The sequence below is a fragment of the Arvicola amphibius genome, chromosome 3 (genome assembly GCF_903992535.2).
Source record: "Arvicola amphibius chromosome 3, mArvAmp1.2, whole genome shotgun sequence".
Lineage (NCBI taxonomy): Eukaryota > Metazoa > Chordata > Mammalia > Rodentia > Cricetidae > Arvicola > Arvicola amphibius.
This window is the reverse complement of record NC_052049.1, coordinates 154,745,017-154,762,877: the sequence shown is the minus strand read 5'-3', so window position 1 is coordinate 154,762,877 and position 17,861 is coordinate 154,745,017. Positions and strand designations below refer to the sequence as shown.

The window sequence follows — 17,861 nt, the reverse complement described above, 5'->3', positions numbered from 1 at the left end:
TTAAAAAAAAAAAGTGTTTTAGTTACCACCAAAATTCAATTCATAAAATCAATCTATACCTGTAAGATCAACTTAAATGTACTATTTCAAACTGCTCAAGACTAGAAGAATGTACTGAGAGACTAAAAGAAAATACGTGCTCTGAAAGAGTCAAATTGCTTAAATTTCTTCCATCTTTCCATACTTCTCCCTACGGACTAAGGAGTAAATATTCAACCACTCACAAGCTGGTAACCGACCTTCATTCCAGACTGACAATCATACAGAGTGACACTCGAGAAGAGTGGTTGGGGGAGGAGGCAACACTGCAATTCAGGCTGGTTGTGCGCCCTGTGCCCTGCTGACACAGGTCAGACAGTGTCAACTTAGCTTTTCATATGTGTGTGTGTATCATATATATATCATTTAGTGCCCCCAAACAATCTTTTGAGAGCCTATAAGCAAGCAAGCACTTTCAGGTATTGTGAATGCAATGCTTACATGGTTAGCAGGAGACACATCTTTATATTCACTAACATCTGCTCCATAAACAGCAAAGACAACGTGGGCTTCACCCCTCTGCTCTAAATCTCATTCTGCACTGTTTCCGCTTTCCAATGCAGAACTGGTATCCAGGAGTTGTTTTATTATTATTAATTTTGCTCTTGACAATTTCCTATGAATATAAATATACTCTGATTGCTTGCAGCCCTGCCTTCTCCTCCCCATCTACCTGTCCTCTTCCCCACTCATCTCCTTCTCATATTCATGTCTTTTGTTTTGTTTGTGTCCCTCGGGGTTGGACCATGGTTGTCAGTGTGGTCTCTGCATTGGAGCTGTCCACTGGAGCCTGGTTCATCAGTGTTTATACAACTGAAGACAGCAGACCCCTCTCACCCAGATTCCTTTAGTAGCCTGTTCTTCGGTACCAAGGGATAGGGCCCAATAGTCCCCACCCCACAACCATTCCCCATTTATGAATGACTGGGTAAAGGTGCTGGCCATGCAAGCCTGACAATCCAAGTTCCTTCCCAGGATTCATATAAGGGTAGAAAGGAGTGGACCAAATCCATAAAACTGCCCTTTGACCTCCATACATGTTATACCATGACACTTGCATGTTCACATCATGTACATATGCACAATGACAATTTATTTAAAAAATTAATATATATTTGCTATTCGGGATTGTTTTGTGTGTGTGTCTAATCTATTTTCTAACTAGAAATACATCATAGTCATAAGAGGAGAAAACAATGAGATCTTAGACTCAATTTCATTATAGGTGACAAACAGATCCAACATTTGATCTCTTTGGTTTCAGAACTTCTTACCCCCGATAGGTCAAAATTAACAAGGCTTATCTCTGGCTCGTAGGAGATGAGCAAGCTTGCAGTCCAGGCTGTTTGGTTGCTGCCTCTGATGTCCTGGGGCGCAAGGAATGGACGTCCCAGTAAGTGATGCTCACATGGTGACCAGAGGTCTCCAGAGTCTTATTTATAGCCATCAAGTAAGACACTTATAAAAGTGAACTAATATTTTATGGTTGATTCTGATCACATCTGATTGCATGAAGTCGGGGCTCTGTCACACAACAGACAACACATTAGGCTTATAATTACTTCAATTTGGAAAGGGGACCATGCTGCCATTTTTATTAGCATGAAGGAAAAACACTGACTGTAAAATGATCAGAAATGACAAACCAAAATGATGACAGCAGATAAACTGGTACAGCTTTCTAGACGCAGACCATGCTAGTGTCATAGTCAAAGAAAATGAGAATATTCCCATTAGTAAAGTGAGATACTCACCAATATGTATAAGATAAGAATGATCCTTAATAAAAGTTTCTGCTCTCAAGGAGCCACCCTGGAGGTCAACGATTACTGAGTCTAAATTGATATTCTTAAAAGGAAGCAAAAATAGAAAGATGAAAAGTGAGAACTGCCCCCAGAGAACTCCATTGGTGAGGCAATGAGGGGCGCTTTCCGGGTGCATGTCTCCAAGCAACACGAATATTATTCCTGGTTCTCATTTCTCCCTCATACAAGCCTTCCCTTCTATGAACGTCGCTGTAATTCCAAGTACACATTTCCTCTATTTAATATCCACTGTGGCCATGGTCTTAAAGTCATGAACCCTACAGACTATATCCGTAGAACATTGGTCAGCATCTATGAGTTGCTCAAGAATATTTTTTTAAGAAACAACATAGAAAAAAATTAAGACTTTAATTTATTACCAGAATTTAAGATCCTTAATTGTTTTCATTTTAGTTTTTCCACTACTGTGTGATTCTGAGAAAGTATGTAACCTATTGTTCTCCACCAATCTCAAAATTATTCAAGAAACTTTTGTAAAGTTTTATTTTTTTTAATTTCATTTTACATTCCAAACATAGTTCTCCATCCCACCCCTCCTCCTGCCCCCGCACACCTCCCCTCCACCAGCCTACCCCTCATTTACTCCTCCCAAGGGGTAAGGGCTCCATGGGGGAGTCAACAAGGTCTGGCACATTAAGTTGGAGCAGAACCAAGCCTCTCCCCCAAACATTAAGGCTAAGCAAGGCATCCCACCATAGGGAATGAGTTCTAACAAGCTAGCTCATGCACCAGAGATAGATCCTGGTCCTACTGCCAGGGGCCCCTCAGATAGTCCAAGCTTCACCACTGTCTCCCACTTATGGAGGGCCTGGTTCAGTCCCATGGAGACTCCACAGCTGTCAGTCTAGAGTTCCTGAGTTTCTACAAGCTTGGTTCAGCTGTCTCTGTAGATTTCTCCATCATGATCTTGATCTCCCTTACTCATATATTCCCTCCTCCCTCTCTTTGACTGGAAGCTACGAATGGGATGATGTGTCCAATGCATGGTATAAGTAGTAAGTCTACACAGAAATGAAAGAGAGGTGTTGTGGTACTAACTACTTATACCATGCATTACACATATTGTCCCATTCGTAAATGTCCCCTTTCCTCAGTCACTGCATTTCAAACCCCACTGAAATTACTGTAGAAGTAGATTCCATTCACAAGGCTCCTCAAATGGGGAAGGTGAGCAGGCACTGGAGGATGTGCCTGGAAACAATGTAAATATATTCATCTAGCTTTCTAGATGGATTATCCACCCTGTGAAAGCCAAGTCTGTGGACCTGACCCAGAATCACATTTCTGACGTATAATGGTGCCTTATATAAAAGAAGTGCCCCTTGAAGATTCATAAATAAATGAGCAAGCTCCCTAACCTTGTTTCTAAGGGGCACCCAAATGCCATTAACAGTTCAAGTATATTAAGTCTCAGCAGTATAGTCTTTCTAATCTCAGAAAGTGTTCTCTTATGGCAAAGTTAACTGGAAAGCACACAGAACAACACTCAATAGGTTTAAATGCTACACAGCATGGGTTGTAACAGCTATCTGCCAGGCAGGAGCCAGAATACCTACCTAGCTTCCAAATACAGGCTTTGGGGAAAAATTAATCCTTCTTTGTAAAATAGAGAGAGCATTTGCTTTCTGCCTCAGGATTATTATGGAGAACAAGTAAGCTAATATAAAAAAGATCTTAGAAAAGAATCTGCATGTAAATAAAAGCAACTAATTCTTACTATTTATTTCCTCTTGTTTTCGACAAAATGTTTACCTTTTGTTTGGTGTATATAGCAATGGTGACTGAGGACTCTGTTTGGAACCAGTCATAGCTGTAAGACAGTAAAGTGAAGTAAGAAAACATCCAGAATGATGTGCAATAACACATGAAATTGTCAACATTTAAAATCCACAGTGGGAAATAGACTTCTCCACGTTAAAACTCATATCTACATGGTAACCTTAACATGTTACAGTCATCATGATATACCTGACATTTATTTCCAAATAGACCACCAAAATGGGCAAAATAAAGGCTATACATTGTTCTAAAAATCTTCTCAGAGAATAATAGAATACATACATGTGTTGCTAAGGAGCACAAAGAAATCTGCATGCTCATCGCCTTCCTACTAAAGAAATTCATTCTTGAGCTGGGGAGACGACTCAGTAGAAAATACTTGCTAAGTAAATATCAAGACAAGAGTTCAAATCCACCTAAAGCCTGATGAGGGAGTGCACATCTATAATCCCAGTTTTCTTGTGGGAAGATGGAAGGCAGAGGCAGGAGAATTCCTGAAAGCTCACAGACTAGTTGCCCTCAGCACATGTGGCAGCAAACGCCATGGGGAAAAAGTCCTGTTCCAACAAAGGTAAAAGGTGAGAGCTCATGCCCAAGGTTGTCAAATATTAAAACATATTAAAGAATTTCCATTAAAATTTAAATTTAAAAACACCACCAAAATAGACATATAAAGATTGAATACTGAAATAAACGATGGTATGGCTATGTGATGGAATACAGAAGTTTTCACAGAATATTAACAACAAAAGATATCGCTCACAGACAACACTATAATTCCAATACTACAAATGTAGTGTGTGAAGGTATTGTATAAGTCAGTCAGCCCCAGAGTTCGGCATCTATGTCTAAAGTTTAAAGGGGTTATCACTATGTTTTCTAAACTTCCTACCCTGAACATACATTTATCATCAGAAAAAAAAACTCTTTTTGATGCTTTTTTTTGTGTGTGTGTGTGTGTGTAACAGAGTTTCTCTGTGTAACCACCCTGGCTGTCCTGGAACTCACTTTGCAGACCAGGCTGGCCTTGAACTTATAAAGATCCACCTGCCTCTGCCTCCTGATTGCTGGGATTAAAGGTGTGAGTCACTATCACCTGACCAGAAAGAAAAAATCATTTTAAAACAGTGGTTTAAAGTATTTAAAACAGATCAAACTTCAGTTATCTAAAAATCACTTATGGAACAACCTTATTCTGCAACCCATCTGATAAAGAGGTGCTGCCACTTGTGTGCTAAGCAAAACTGGCAGTAAACAAGAAACCAACCCCTGTGCTAGGTTCTTTGCTGTAATGTCTGTGGGTTTGTGCAGAACTGCTCTCACTTTGAGATGTAAAGAAGAGTGCATACCTTGGAGAACTAGGGCCTTCCCTGGGCAGTGTATCTGTCACTTGGCTCTTGGGAAGCATGCCTTCACAAAGAAAAACAGTAATTTATCTACACCACACTTAACTCATGTACACACATATGTAAGGGACATCTTAATAAACATGCTACTAAATCATAAAGCAAGAAAGACCCTTGTCACCAGCATGTTCTTTGGGTGTTTTCCTATAGCTTGCTCTCTCCCAAGGGTAACCACTATTGTGACTTATGACACCAAACTAGTTTTTAAATCATGGACATATATTAGTGGCACTATATACTATACAGAAAGGGATCATAAAGCATGGTTTGTTTTGGTCTTTTGTTGTTGTTCATCCTTAAGTGCATTACAGTTCTAACAAGTCAAACCTAGAATTTACTGAGATTTTAGCCATTCTGTTAAGTGCGTAAGTAGTCTGTTCCTTTTTATACTTAAAATTATTGCATTGGATGACCTAGTTACAATTCACTCGCTCTTCTATTGATAAGCATTCTGGTCACTCCTGAACAGGTACTCTTATGGGAACATGGTTATAAACCGTGCACACTGGCATGCACATTTTAAAGAACAAAATCTACAATTCTGGTGGGCATATAGTATGCATGCATGTTTAGCTTTAGTCAAAATGGTTGTTGTCTTAGTTAGGGGTTCCATTCCTATGATAAAACATCATGATAAAAATCAACTTGGGAAGTTTATTTCCACTTACTGACCCACAGTACAGTTTATCAGGGAAGAACCTGGAGGCAGGAACCAATGCAAAGGCCATAAAGGAGGGCTATTCCTGGTTTCTCCTCAAGGTTTGCTCATGCCAGCTTTCTTACAGTACCCAGGACCAGCAGCCAAAGGATGACACCACCCACAATCAGCTGGACCGTCCCACATCAATCACTTATTAAAATACCCTACAGGTTTGCCTACAGTCACATCTTATGGAGGTGTTTCTCTATTGAGATTTCTCCCTCTTAGAGGACTCTGGCTGTACCCGGTTGACGTATCAGCCAGCACAGCTGTAGAAACGGACACATCTTAGCACAGGGCTTGAGTGCTGCAGCTCTACTAGCACACCAGCATGGTGTTCTTGTTCCATTTCATTAATTCACCCGTGTCTGCATCAACATGGCCTTTAACGGGCTACAACTGGTTTTCAAGTCATTTCAGAAAGCTCTGAGACAGGGAAGCCCTCTGGAGAGCCTGCAGGCACTGTTTCCTCCCTCCAGAGGAGTGCCTTGTTTGTGCCTGGACTGCTGCTAAGGAACTTTTGAAAAGAAACTATTTAATTTTGTTACCAAGTCTCAAACTACAGGGGAAAAAAAAAAAGCCAGTTATCCAGATAGCCTTAGAGCTCCCAGACTAGTAACAGTCACTACAGGAGGCTGGAGTTGGAAGCACTTCCAGGTGAGAGAGGCTAGAGATTTCCAGAACTTCCCTATATACTCAGGCTTAGGAAAAGTGCGGATGCAAAACTGTTTGGAATGAGGCTCTTGGTGAAGCCTGTCTAGTTTGTTCAGCTTTCATCTCTTCCACTGTAACTATGCAGAGCACACTATGTTTTCAGACCAGGAGCCTAAGATAAGGCCTCATAACTAAGGCCAGAGCCACAAGCATCTTTTTCTAAAATGAATACACTAAAAAAGGTAGTCTTATTAAATTATTTGAAAGTGGTGAAAGATATTTTATTAAAAGACTGTCATTTTTATTTTGGTGGTCTCTAAAAAAACATGCATCAAAATTTAAAATTTACTGTGAGGAAAAGCATCAACAGAATTCATACATTTCCAGTCATTTTTGATCTTGTACGATCTTGTATGTTTGATTAAGATCAGAAAAGGCTGGACATAAGCTTGGTGCCAGCACTGGGGCCTTATGCAAACCATTGTTTTTTTCTTCTTCACCGGGAAAGCACAAAAGAGACCATTTCCAGATACCTTTTAAAATTCAAGAGAGTAGCACAGAAATACAGCTCATTAGAAGAGCAAGGCCAAACTTGACAGAATCTATCCTGTTTTCAGCATGAGCAAAAAGAAACCACAGAACCACATCCTTTGGAGACTCCGGGGTAAGTCAGAGCAGAGTAAGTCAGGTGTTCCAAAAGAACGTTCAAAGTGTTGGCTGACAGAATGACGTCAGTTTAAGGGCTCTGGGCCTTACTATAAAATAAAACTCATCTATCCCACTCAGGATTTTAATCAACTGTTGAAATAATGACGTAGAAAGCAGGCAGATTACATTTGCAAACATAATATAGAATTACCACATAGACTTAGCTGAGCCAAATGTGAGAGACAGTTACAAAATACAAATATATACATATATACACATATACATATAAGGAAATAGATAGAACTATACCCCATTACTATAGAGAATCCAAGTCACAACATGTAATGGTAACACATTACTTGGAGAGTGATATCTAAGAATATCTTTAATTGAAGCATTACACACAGTGCATCTGCAGTAAAGATGCTGAAAGTGACATGTGACAGGCAAGGAGGATGGATGGTTGTTTCTGCAGCATCACAGAAGAGCCAAGCATCAGATGAGCCTAAGAGCAGCCCTTCATTTCCTGCATTTCCTGCAGTGTTATACCACGACAACTTCAAACATCGTAAGCTGCAAGTTACAGGCTATTTTCACACTTAAAAAAAAAAGGTGATTCTACTGAAAACCTAGCTTGCTAGCTCTATTTCTGTAACTTTGTTTTGCAAAAAGGAAGAAAAAAATCTGGATCTACAGGTACAATAATATACAAAGTCAGAGGAGCCCCATGCACTTCATCAATCAGTATTAACCACCACATCTCACCTGGGTGTGAAAGGGGCAGTGCCAACCATGATGTCCGTGCTGCTTGCTCAGTCAAGGAACAGAGCAGATTAATATGCTACTGGGATCTGTGTCCTGACACCAGTGTGAACTCACACACACACCTAAGGGAGCCACCTGAGTCCTATTTTAGTCACTATAAGCATTTATGCTTTGGGCTTAAAGATTTCATAAAAGTAATTGTTTTAAAAGTAATAGTTGAAATAAGAGGCACATAAAGTTTTAGTAAATCCCTTAAGTTTGGACAAGCAAAGACAGCTTTTGCATTTTTTTTAATCCAAATACCCTAGACAATTCTGTGAAGCAATATCAACATGTAAGTTTATCACTAATTTATATGACTTACCATTTAAGACTTTCTTTCCTTCATGGCAGTCTGTATGATGATTTGGGAAGGAAAAAGTCAGATAAGAATACTGTATCATTAAAGAGACTATCAAGTCATTTTATTGGTTAAACTATTAACAGTCTCATTGGCTGCTTTCTTCTAGGATGTGAGGACAGAAATGGGACTATGACATGGAGAGCCATTGTTTCCAGTAAGCCAGTGTGGTCTCTGGAGATCATCAGGACACTTCCCAGGGCTCTGTGCGTGTGTGTATGTATGTGTGCATGTGAGTGTGTATGTGTGCATATGTGTATACGTGTGTATGTCTTCTGCATAATCCACATCCCTCAGTATCTTGGAATTTATTTCTTGACCCCTACCCCCAAGTGCTGGCAATCAATCTGTGGACTCTGAGAATACTAAGCATGTGTTTACAACTGAGCCACAAATTATTTCTCCAAAGAGCACATATACCCCAAGTTTTGTCTGAGATGTCATATTCTAAATTAATATAAAGAAAACAGAATTTATTAGGTTATATCCTATTAAATACAAATATTAACACTCCAAAGAGGTTTTATTATTATCAGTCTGTATGTATACTGTTATAAACATAAAGTGGCCAAAATGAGGTAAATATGTTAAAGCTTTCACATGTACTTATAATACAATTATTAGAGTTACAACCCAGAAAACCCTCAACAGGTATTTTCTTTCAGGATAGCAGTCAACTCACCAAAGTCTAATATATCTTAGTAAGCACAACTGTGACACAACTATGGTTTCATCCCCTCAGCAGGTTGTCAAGGCTTTAAAGGATGACAAGCTAAGATAACACATCTCGAAGTCAGACTGAAAGGTGACACATGGTAGAATGGCATCACCATGCTGTAAAGAAATGTAAGCCGGGTGGTGGTGGTGCAACCCTTTAATTCCAGCACTTGGGAGGCAAAGGCAGGCAGATCTCTGTGAGTTCGAGGCCAGCCTGGTCTACAGAGTGAGTTCCAGGATAGCCAGGGCTGTTATACAGAGAAACCCTGTCTTGAAAAACAAAACAAAATAGAAATAAAAAGAAATGTACTTAAATCAAAGTACCCTCCATTCCTCAAACTTGTAGCCCTGCTTTCTTATCTTTCCACGTGCTAGAGTTACAGGTGTGTGCCAGGCTCTGCTTTCAAATCTTCTGTCTTCTAATTTATAATAATCCAAAATCCCATACACTCCTCTAATTCACTCACCCAACACCAAGTGGCCATGACTAATAAGACCACCTTGTCATTGTTTCCCCTTTTAATAAACCTAACTCTACACTGAGAGGACTCTTACAATACGTAACACACTACTTGCCTTCTTTTCTTCAGGAATGAAGAGGATTCGAGGCCAAGGTCTAGAAGGAGCCAGAGCTCTTCACCAAAGCCAAGGGTGAATCTGTCTCCCTACAAATCCAGTCCTATTTTTCTTCACGTTGTTTTTTTCTGTTTTTCTTTTTTGTTTTTTTTTTTGTTTGTTTGTTTTTTGTTTTGTTTTGTTTTTCGAGACAGGGTTTCTCTGCAGCTTTTTTAGAGCCTGTCCTGGAGCTAGCTCTTGTAGACCAGGCTGGCCTCGAACTCACAGAGATCCGCCTGCCTCTGCCTCCCGAGTGCTGGGATTAAAGGCGTGCGCCACCACCGCCCAGCTTCACGTTGTTTTTTAATACTTCCTAAAAACATACAAAACTTAAAACACCTTAAAAGTTGTACCTCAAATGGCTATTGCTATCACTGCCAAAGGAACATCTAGCCATTACATTTGTAAGGGAGCACTGATGGCCACTGCCTGGTCCTAATTGCCCTCCACCAGTTTTACCTGTTATGGCCTCTGCAGCTGTGATTATCTGCTTCACCTAAGAACAAACAGCAAACTCACAGTACTGTATCCATCTCAGCGTGCTACAGAGCCAGCAATCTGATAAATCTCATTTGTCATGAAAAGGTTTTGTTTTTACCCAAGGCACTCATAGATTTTGAAAAATTATTCCATGTAATTTGTTTCTAGGAAAAAAATTACATCAGAGGACTATTTTCTTAATATGCACTGAATTCAGTCTGCCAGAACTTAATGGATTCTGCAGAAGTATCCTTTCCCCATTTTTTAATATAAGAAAATCCAGTGTGAAGAAAGTTTGCTTTTAAATTATTTAAATTACCTTCAAAATTACCCCAGTCTAAGTTTTACAAAGCTGAGCCATATAAACTCTTCTCCATGTTAAACACATTTACATCTGCATCATTTTAGCTGGAAGAGAAACCTTTTCCCTGAGAATAAATGCAATATTCTCTTTCCATAACTACTTGCATCATTTGGAAGTCTCTATGAAAAAGCAAACTGAGGTCTCTTCCTCATGTTGGCTAAATGGCAATATTCTGCCTGGCCAAAGCCCCTCTTCTCCAAGGGCTTAGTCACTCAGAGGCTACCCTGGCAGCCAACAGCACTCTTTAGCGTGGCAGGGTAAGGAAAAGAGCAGATCAGAGACAGGAGTGACAGGGGTGAACATACAAATGTTCCCAAATCAGCTTTGCCAGAAAGCAAAATAAATACTAACCAAATAAACATCAGTCAGTCGCTGCAATACTGCAAAACACAACTGCAATACTGCAAGACAAAACTGCAGTTCAGATGTGCATCTGTCTCCTAATAGGGATGTTTTACCCCCTAGCTTGAATTATGTTGCTAGAATTCTTTCCCTGGGGGAGAGAGAAACAATGTCAACCCCTTCTTCCTGTGTTCCAATGACAAATCAACTTATGATTCTACTAAAGTTCACTCTGGCAGCCACTGAGTTTTCAGCTTTACTTAAGAGCAATGAGTGGGAGTCACAGGCAAGAGCATGGGTGACCTTACAGCAGCCATGCTGAAAGGTCTGACTCAGCATGGATGATAACATCTCCATGGCTGTGTAGACAGAGCCCCCTCCCCTAGTTCCTTACCCATCTATGTCCCCTAGCCCTTCTCTGAGACCCCCAAGGCCATGTGTAATTCGGGCAGAACTGCACACAACTAGTTGGGAAGGATGGCTGAATTCTCAAGTGAGTAGTGTCCATGACTCTCCCTGCTCTTCCTTCTAGGAATGAACACTAACAGTTAACAAAGCCCAGCTATGTGATCTTTTCAGAGGACTCTTGAAGATGGCAGTAGTTTGGCTCAGAGAAAATCCAGCACATGTGAGCACACACATATACACACATAAACACCAAAACCTCACCCAGACAATAAGCACTAAGGCAGCAAGAACCAACTAAGGCAAGAGAACCAAGTGAGCACATGTCTCATCTGGTATAGGCTGCTTCACTAAGTCCACTTGCCTGTGTTTACACCATGGAGGCTTTGCTGGCCTGTAAGCTTGTGCTTTGCCTGTCTGTCTGAACTGTCTCTATTTTACCTAAAAGGAAATGAAGGCTTCGGAAAGGAACCTCGAACTAACTCTGCACCAAAGCCGAGCCTCCACTGGCGGTGAGCCCACCCACCAGCTGTCCTGGGCTTGCTGACAGTGCTGCATGGCAACACGGCTCCTTGAAATTAATGGCTCAGCACCTCAATCCCAGCACTCAGGACATACAGGCCAGGAGATCCTCAGCTACATAGCAAGTTTGAGCCCAGACCGGGATAGATGAGATGCCATGCTAAAACAGCAATAATAAGAACGACAACAACTACTACCAATGCATTTACAAAGGCTTCTCCATGTCAGCACTAGTGATGCTTTGAGTTGGATAATTCTCTGTCATGAGAGTCTGTCCTGGGCACTGTATGCTAGTAGGAGCATCCCTGGCCTCTGTCCATGAGAACACCAGCAGCACCAGGTTAGTTGAAATAATCAAAATGCTTCTAAGTATTGACAATGTTCCTTGAGGAGGAAATCAACCCCAATTGATATGCACTGAGAATAAAGAAGCAATGAATTATTCAAAAGTGGTCAACATTAGTCAGGCAAACAATTCTGTTGTCCTTAGTAAGTAAGGTACACGTGACTAGAAGCCTTGGAATTTTTACTTTTAAATCAAGATGTTAGGGCAGCTCAAAATTCACATACCTGACTGTCCTGTCCCTCTGAGTGTTCTAGTCTCTGCTTCTAGCTGTTTATTAGAAACTGTTCACTGTTAGGAAGTGGTCATGAAACCTAAATACATAGATGTAAATATGAAAAAAGCAACGAGAGATTAAGACTATTCCTGAGATATACTTTTGACACTGAAAAATAGGAGTATTTTTTAAATATGGCATTAAAGTGTTAAAGATCTAAAACTGTGCTCCCCAAGAAATAGAATACAACTCAAAGCATAATTTAAAATTTTCTAATAACCAAATTTACAAAGTAAAAGCAAGAAATAAACTATATTATATTTAACATTGCACCTGAAATATTACTACTTAACATGTAATTGATATAACAATTATGAGATACTTCACTTTGACATTTTTTCATACTTGAAGTACGAATAGTTGAAGTCCAGTGTGTATTTACTGTACATCTGATTTGGCGTGTGAGTCAACAGCCACACGACTGACAACCATCATGGCAGCCAGAGAACGCAGGCAGAACATCACTCATTTTTCATATTTATTATACAATCTGGTGCTTCTGTGATACAAATTATCAATAAATGGTCTCTACTTCTTCTTGATTTATTATTAATAAATCTTTCTAAGGCACAATACAATCTATAATACCTTTTAAATAAAGGACTGTGATAAACAGCTGAATTCCTGCCTGATCGCAGTAAATCTGGCCATGGCTTAGGTTCTGGGTCCGCCAGCTTTGCTGTTTTCATCAGGACCACACTGCAGTCAATCAAGCAAACTGAGAACTGGAACTGCCTCGTGTGGAAATGCACACAAAATGCCAACTCTGGGACTTTATACATTGGGTTCTGACAGTTTACCTCATGTAAACAATTTTAGTAGAAGGGATTAGGACATTGCGGATATGAGAGGGCAAAGAAGAAAAGGATGAGGGGATGTAGGAGGCGGGTATGAGCAGAATACACCACCTGCACGTATGGAAATGTTATGGTGAAATGCTCACCCTATGTCATTATGAAAATCCCAGCCTTTGATACTGAAAACACATCACTGTAGAAAACTCCTCTTCAGCATCTCTACCACTGCAGGTAGTCTCTTCACCATCTGTCCTCAGCCATCTTGATGTAAGCTCTCTTCCCGTGTCATTCCAGAGTTCTACTATGGGTGGGCCGAATGCACCTCCTTAAGAGGCATACAAGCTACTTACTGCTAAAGTCGTTTACTTCTCTCTGGTATACCATCAGATCTTTCTCTTTAACTATTTAGTCCCTTTAAACATTCTGCTCAGTCTGCATAATAAGGTATCTTAAAACTAGGTTTTAATAGTCCCTTTACTTGAGGGCTAAAGGGGACCTATGGAACCCCCACCAAAACATCAGAGGCTATTGTCAAGATTACTGGTTGCTGTCTACAATCTGATGGTAGGGTCCTGTTGATGAAGACAACACTTAGATCACTGAACACAGAGAAGCTCAACCTATGCCCAATTAAAAGCTACTGACTGATCTGCACAGTACAGGAGGACAAAGGTACTCATCAATATCTCCCAGCCACAAGTCCCACAATCCAACAGTCATGTGCCTCCATACATACTGGGGATATAGTGGCACAAGTGTTACAGAAGTAACTAGCCACTTTTCTATTGAAATTAAGGCCCACTCCATGAAATGGATCCCATACTTGACGCTGCTAAAGTAGTCAAAAACCTGAGACTACATAGGTCACAAGTGTCAAGGAAAACCTACTGCTACTATTCTGATAAAAGAACATGGCAATAAAATGACTACTAATGCTATTCTTACAAAACAGTGCCTTGAACCAGTAATCAGAGAAGCTTCTTCTTGCAGTAGATAGGAATTAACCAGAAATGTTAATGGACAGAGAGTAAGGGACTTTGAAGCACTCAGCCCTAAATGAGAAGTCTTTGTCAAGCCCCCTCCCTAAAGGCTCATGGACGCCTCCAGAGAGACAATGTCTCCAAGACATAACAGGACTGCTGAACACGTGAACTCATGGAGACTGGGAGAACACGTGGGACTTGCACAAGTTCAGGCCAGACAGGGTATCAGCACTGTGAGGGGAAGAAAACACAGGACTCTAATCCCAGTGAGGAGCGATCTGCAGCTGGTACACGGAGACTATGGAACCCCAGTTTCCTCCAAAGGAGTGTCACTAGGTGCATCAATCACTCTCCAGGGCAGGCCCCATGCCCGGGAGTAGATGACTAACAAAAGACATCTCCATAGTTTTTTGTTCGTTTTTGCAGAGTCTTTGTTTTCTGTTATTTTGTCTTATTATTCTTTTTCTTTGATTTCCACTTTGCTTCAGAGAGAGAAAGGGAGGCACACAAAGATGGGTGGGTGGGTGGACAGAGAGGTGGGAAGGATCTGGGGCAGAAAAAAAGATCAAAATATTTTGTATAAAATATTTTAAAGGAAAAAAGTTCCTTTGGCCATAAACATTGCTTTCTGTGCTGTGAAATTCTTGTCTTTGCCTAATGACTTGTTGTTTCGAATCACTGTCCACTGCTACTCCACAAAGTATTTCTGACCAAACAGGCTGATTCTTCCACACTGTCACAGACCTACCTGTCAATAACAAGAATGCTCCTTCATAGGAACACAACCAGCATCACATGCTAGTTCACCTCTAACGACTGCAGAAACACACTAAAAAAAACCAGCCTCACTCTTATAACTAGGGACGCAAAGGGTCACAGAGACAGCAGCGGCATTTCTAGCCACCACAGCCACCCACAACACACACTCACGGCTTAGATTCTAGGTGCCTGATGAATTTTGCTTCAGTTAATTCTCACAATGACTTTCAAACATTCCTTCATATATGCAAGAATATGAAATATGTAAGTTCTCATGTGTGTGCCTGTTGATATGTGGCCATGGCACACAGAAAGAGGACAGAGCACAGCCTTTGAGTATTGGTCCTGCTGTAAACCAGGTTAGCTGGGTACAGGCTAGTCAGCCTAGCTCCTGTCCCTGTCTCTGATCTCCTTGTAGGAGCAATCAGGAATTACAGATGCTGCACTCCTACCTGCAGCTTTTACTTGGGTTCTGGGGATCTGAACTCAGGATGTCAGGCTTGTATGTAGTGTCAAGTGCCCCATGGAGCATTTCCCTAGTCCAGGGTGCTAATTGTTTTGTTGTTTTGTTTGTTTTATTATGGTTTGGTTTTGGTTTTTCAAGACAGGGTTTCTCTGAGTAGCCCTGGCTGTCCTGGAATTCACTTTGTAGATCAGGCTGGCCTCAAACTCGGAAATCTGCTTTCTTCTGCCTCCCAAGTGCTGAGATTAAAGGCAGGTACCACCACCATCTGGCTAAGAGTGCTTATTCTTATATTCCATTTTACTAATGAAGAAAGCATTTAAGATCTATTACTGGTACCTAAGAAAACAAAGTCTAAGTAGCAGAGATGAGACTTGGACCCAAATTTGTCTATGAATCTCTGCTCCTTCCAAAGGTCACATTGCATCAGTAATCAGTATCGGGAAGAGAGACGGAAGAGAAAAGGAGGTTTTATATTTTGTTTCTAAAAGTCCATACCTTTTTTTTTTTTTTTTACTAAGAAACATGCTTGTCCTTCCCCAAACCAAGTGCTTATAATTGAGTCCTTTCTGACGAGGACTGTAACAGGAGGAGCGGGCTGCTTGTCATCCTGGCCGCCAGGCTATTACACCCGAAATAACCACACAAAAACTGTATTAATTAAATCACTGCCTGGCCCATAAGTTCTAGCCTTTTATTGACTAACTCTTACATCTTGATTTAACCCATTTCTAATAATCTGTATATAATCACGAGGTCGTTGCTTACTGGAAAAGATTCAGCATGTCTGACCTGGCGGCTCCATGGCAGCTTTCTTCCTCCCAGAATTCAGTTCTGTCTTCTCTGCCTACCTAAGTTCTGTCCTATCAACTAGACCATGGCAGTTTCTTTATTCAACCAATAAAAGCAACACATAAACAGAAGGACCTCCTACACCAGAGGACACAGTCTGAAGCCCTCACTTCCTTAGCCCCTGGTTCTACCCTCATAGGTGGGGTTTGGGTTTTTTGTTGGTCTGATGTACAACTGTTTTAACTTTTCTTCAGAGTAATTCAGGTGGACAGTTGCTTCCCCTCAATACTTTCAAAGTCTCTTCATTCTATTTTTTAAAATCCTCTTCTGCTGTTTGGAAATTCAGCTGTTGTCTCCAGCACTAAGCTCGCTGTGTGTGAGTCACGTTGTTGGTACGATTCCCTCCGGCTACACTTCCCATCTTTGGAATCCACACTTTCACACAGAGAGGCCCCATGTATGCTACTGTTATTCACCTTGTTTGGGGTTTGCTGAACTTTCGATATCTGACTTTTACTAATTCTGAAAAATTCTAGGCCTTAGCCCCTTCGTGCATTGTCCTTCCTCATTCTCACCACACTTTTAGAAATGCGATCACAAGCCTCAGGCTTAGGAGATTCCAGGTCTCCTGCATGTTTTCCACCTTCTCATGCCCCAGTAACCAGCTCTGCATAAGTTCTGCTCTTCAATCTTGTGTGCACTGAAGTTTTCCACTGTGCCTAACCCATTGCACTAGGCATGTGATGAGCTCTGACTTCTGCTTCATTTTTTCCTTCCTATAAATTAGTTCTAGCTAGTTATTTTCAATTCTGCATGGTGGCTTTCAGCAACCTATTTTAAAGGTTATCAATTCAATCTCATTTCCCTAATATTTAAAGCATAATTATCTTTGCTCTAAAGAAGAATAACAAAACTCAACAGTACACCTGCCATTTATTTCTGACTTATTTCCTTGGAACTGACCTATGTTTGTGGGACAAGTGTTTCAGGCTGGACTCATGTTCTACTGATCCAAAGAGGCATTTGCTAAGTATGCTGGGAAATCAGTAGTGAGCGACTAGTTCTTGGTATGAGGTTCCTGGGATCACACAGGTAATAGGCTTAAATTCCGAACTTACTTCAAACTGGTAAATGGCCTGTCTGAATTCCCAGGTGAGAACTGGTTGGTTAGGAAAGGTCTGGCAACACTGGTACATAACTAGTAACAGAGAACCCACATGGTTTCAGGAAAAACCTCCAGCACCCATGCAAGCATGGTCTGAGGCTGGCTATAGAGAATGAGCATGCACAGAAGCAGCCAGCTCTACCAGTCAGTGCTCTGCTAATACGAGCTTAATATCCCTAACGGACAGCATACTAACATCCCTCTAAATAAACTTGCTAGTATTGTAGATCGGTAGCAGAATGCTTGTCCAGCATCACAAGGCCCTAGGGTCAATCCTCAGCACTGCAATAAGATAAAAAAGATAGCTGGCTTGCACATCAGGAATGGTGGTGCACACCTGTAATTTCAGCACTCAGGAGGCAGAGCTTAAAGGACAGACACAAATCTGAGGTACACCTGCTTTACACAGCAAATCCATCTCAAAGAAAGAAAGAAAGAAGGAAGGAAGGAAGGAAGGAAGGAAGGAAGGAAGGAAGGAAGGAAGGAAGGAAGGAAAGAAGAAAGAAAGAGAGAGAGAGAAAAAGGAAGAAAAGACATGCAATCTGTGAAGAGGTGCATTGCTTCCTATGCTTATACTAAGAACCCTAAAATTCTTTCTTGTCATTCCATCACAACCCGTT

At 40.9% G+C, this 17,861-nt stretch overlaps 1 protein-coding gene across 3 annotated transcripts in view; it reads right to left on the bottom strand.

The window, feature by feature from the left end:
• Nucleotides 1–17,861, bottom strand: part of LOC119808874 (cytochrome b5 reductase 4) — a 56,492-nt gene that overhangs the window by 17,991 nt on the left and 20,640 nt on the right. For 2 of the 3 annotated variants that reach the window (XR_005284568.1, XM_038321383.1), the window contains exons 5-8: nt 8,182–8,211; nt 4,994–5,054; nt 3,618–3,675; nt 1,794–1,887 (exon numbers count right to left, since the gene is read on the bottom strand). Coding sequence is in view for 2 of the 3 variants with exons in the window: in XM_038321383.1 (XP_038177311.1) it covers nt 1,794–1,887; nt 3,618–3,675; nt 4,994–5,054; nt 8,182–8,211 (243 nt within the window). In the remaining variant the exon portion in view is untranslated. The remainder of the gene's footprint in view (nt 1–1,793; nt 1,888–3,617; nt 3,676–4,993; nt 5,055–8,181; nt 8,212–17,861) is intronic. The other variant, XM_038321384.1, reaches the window with a different exon arrangement.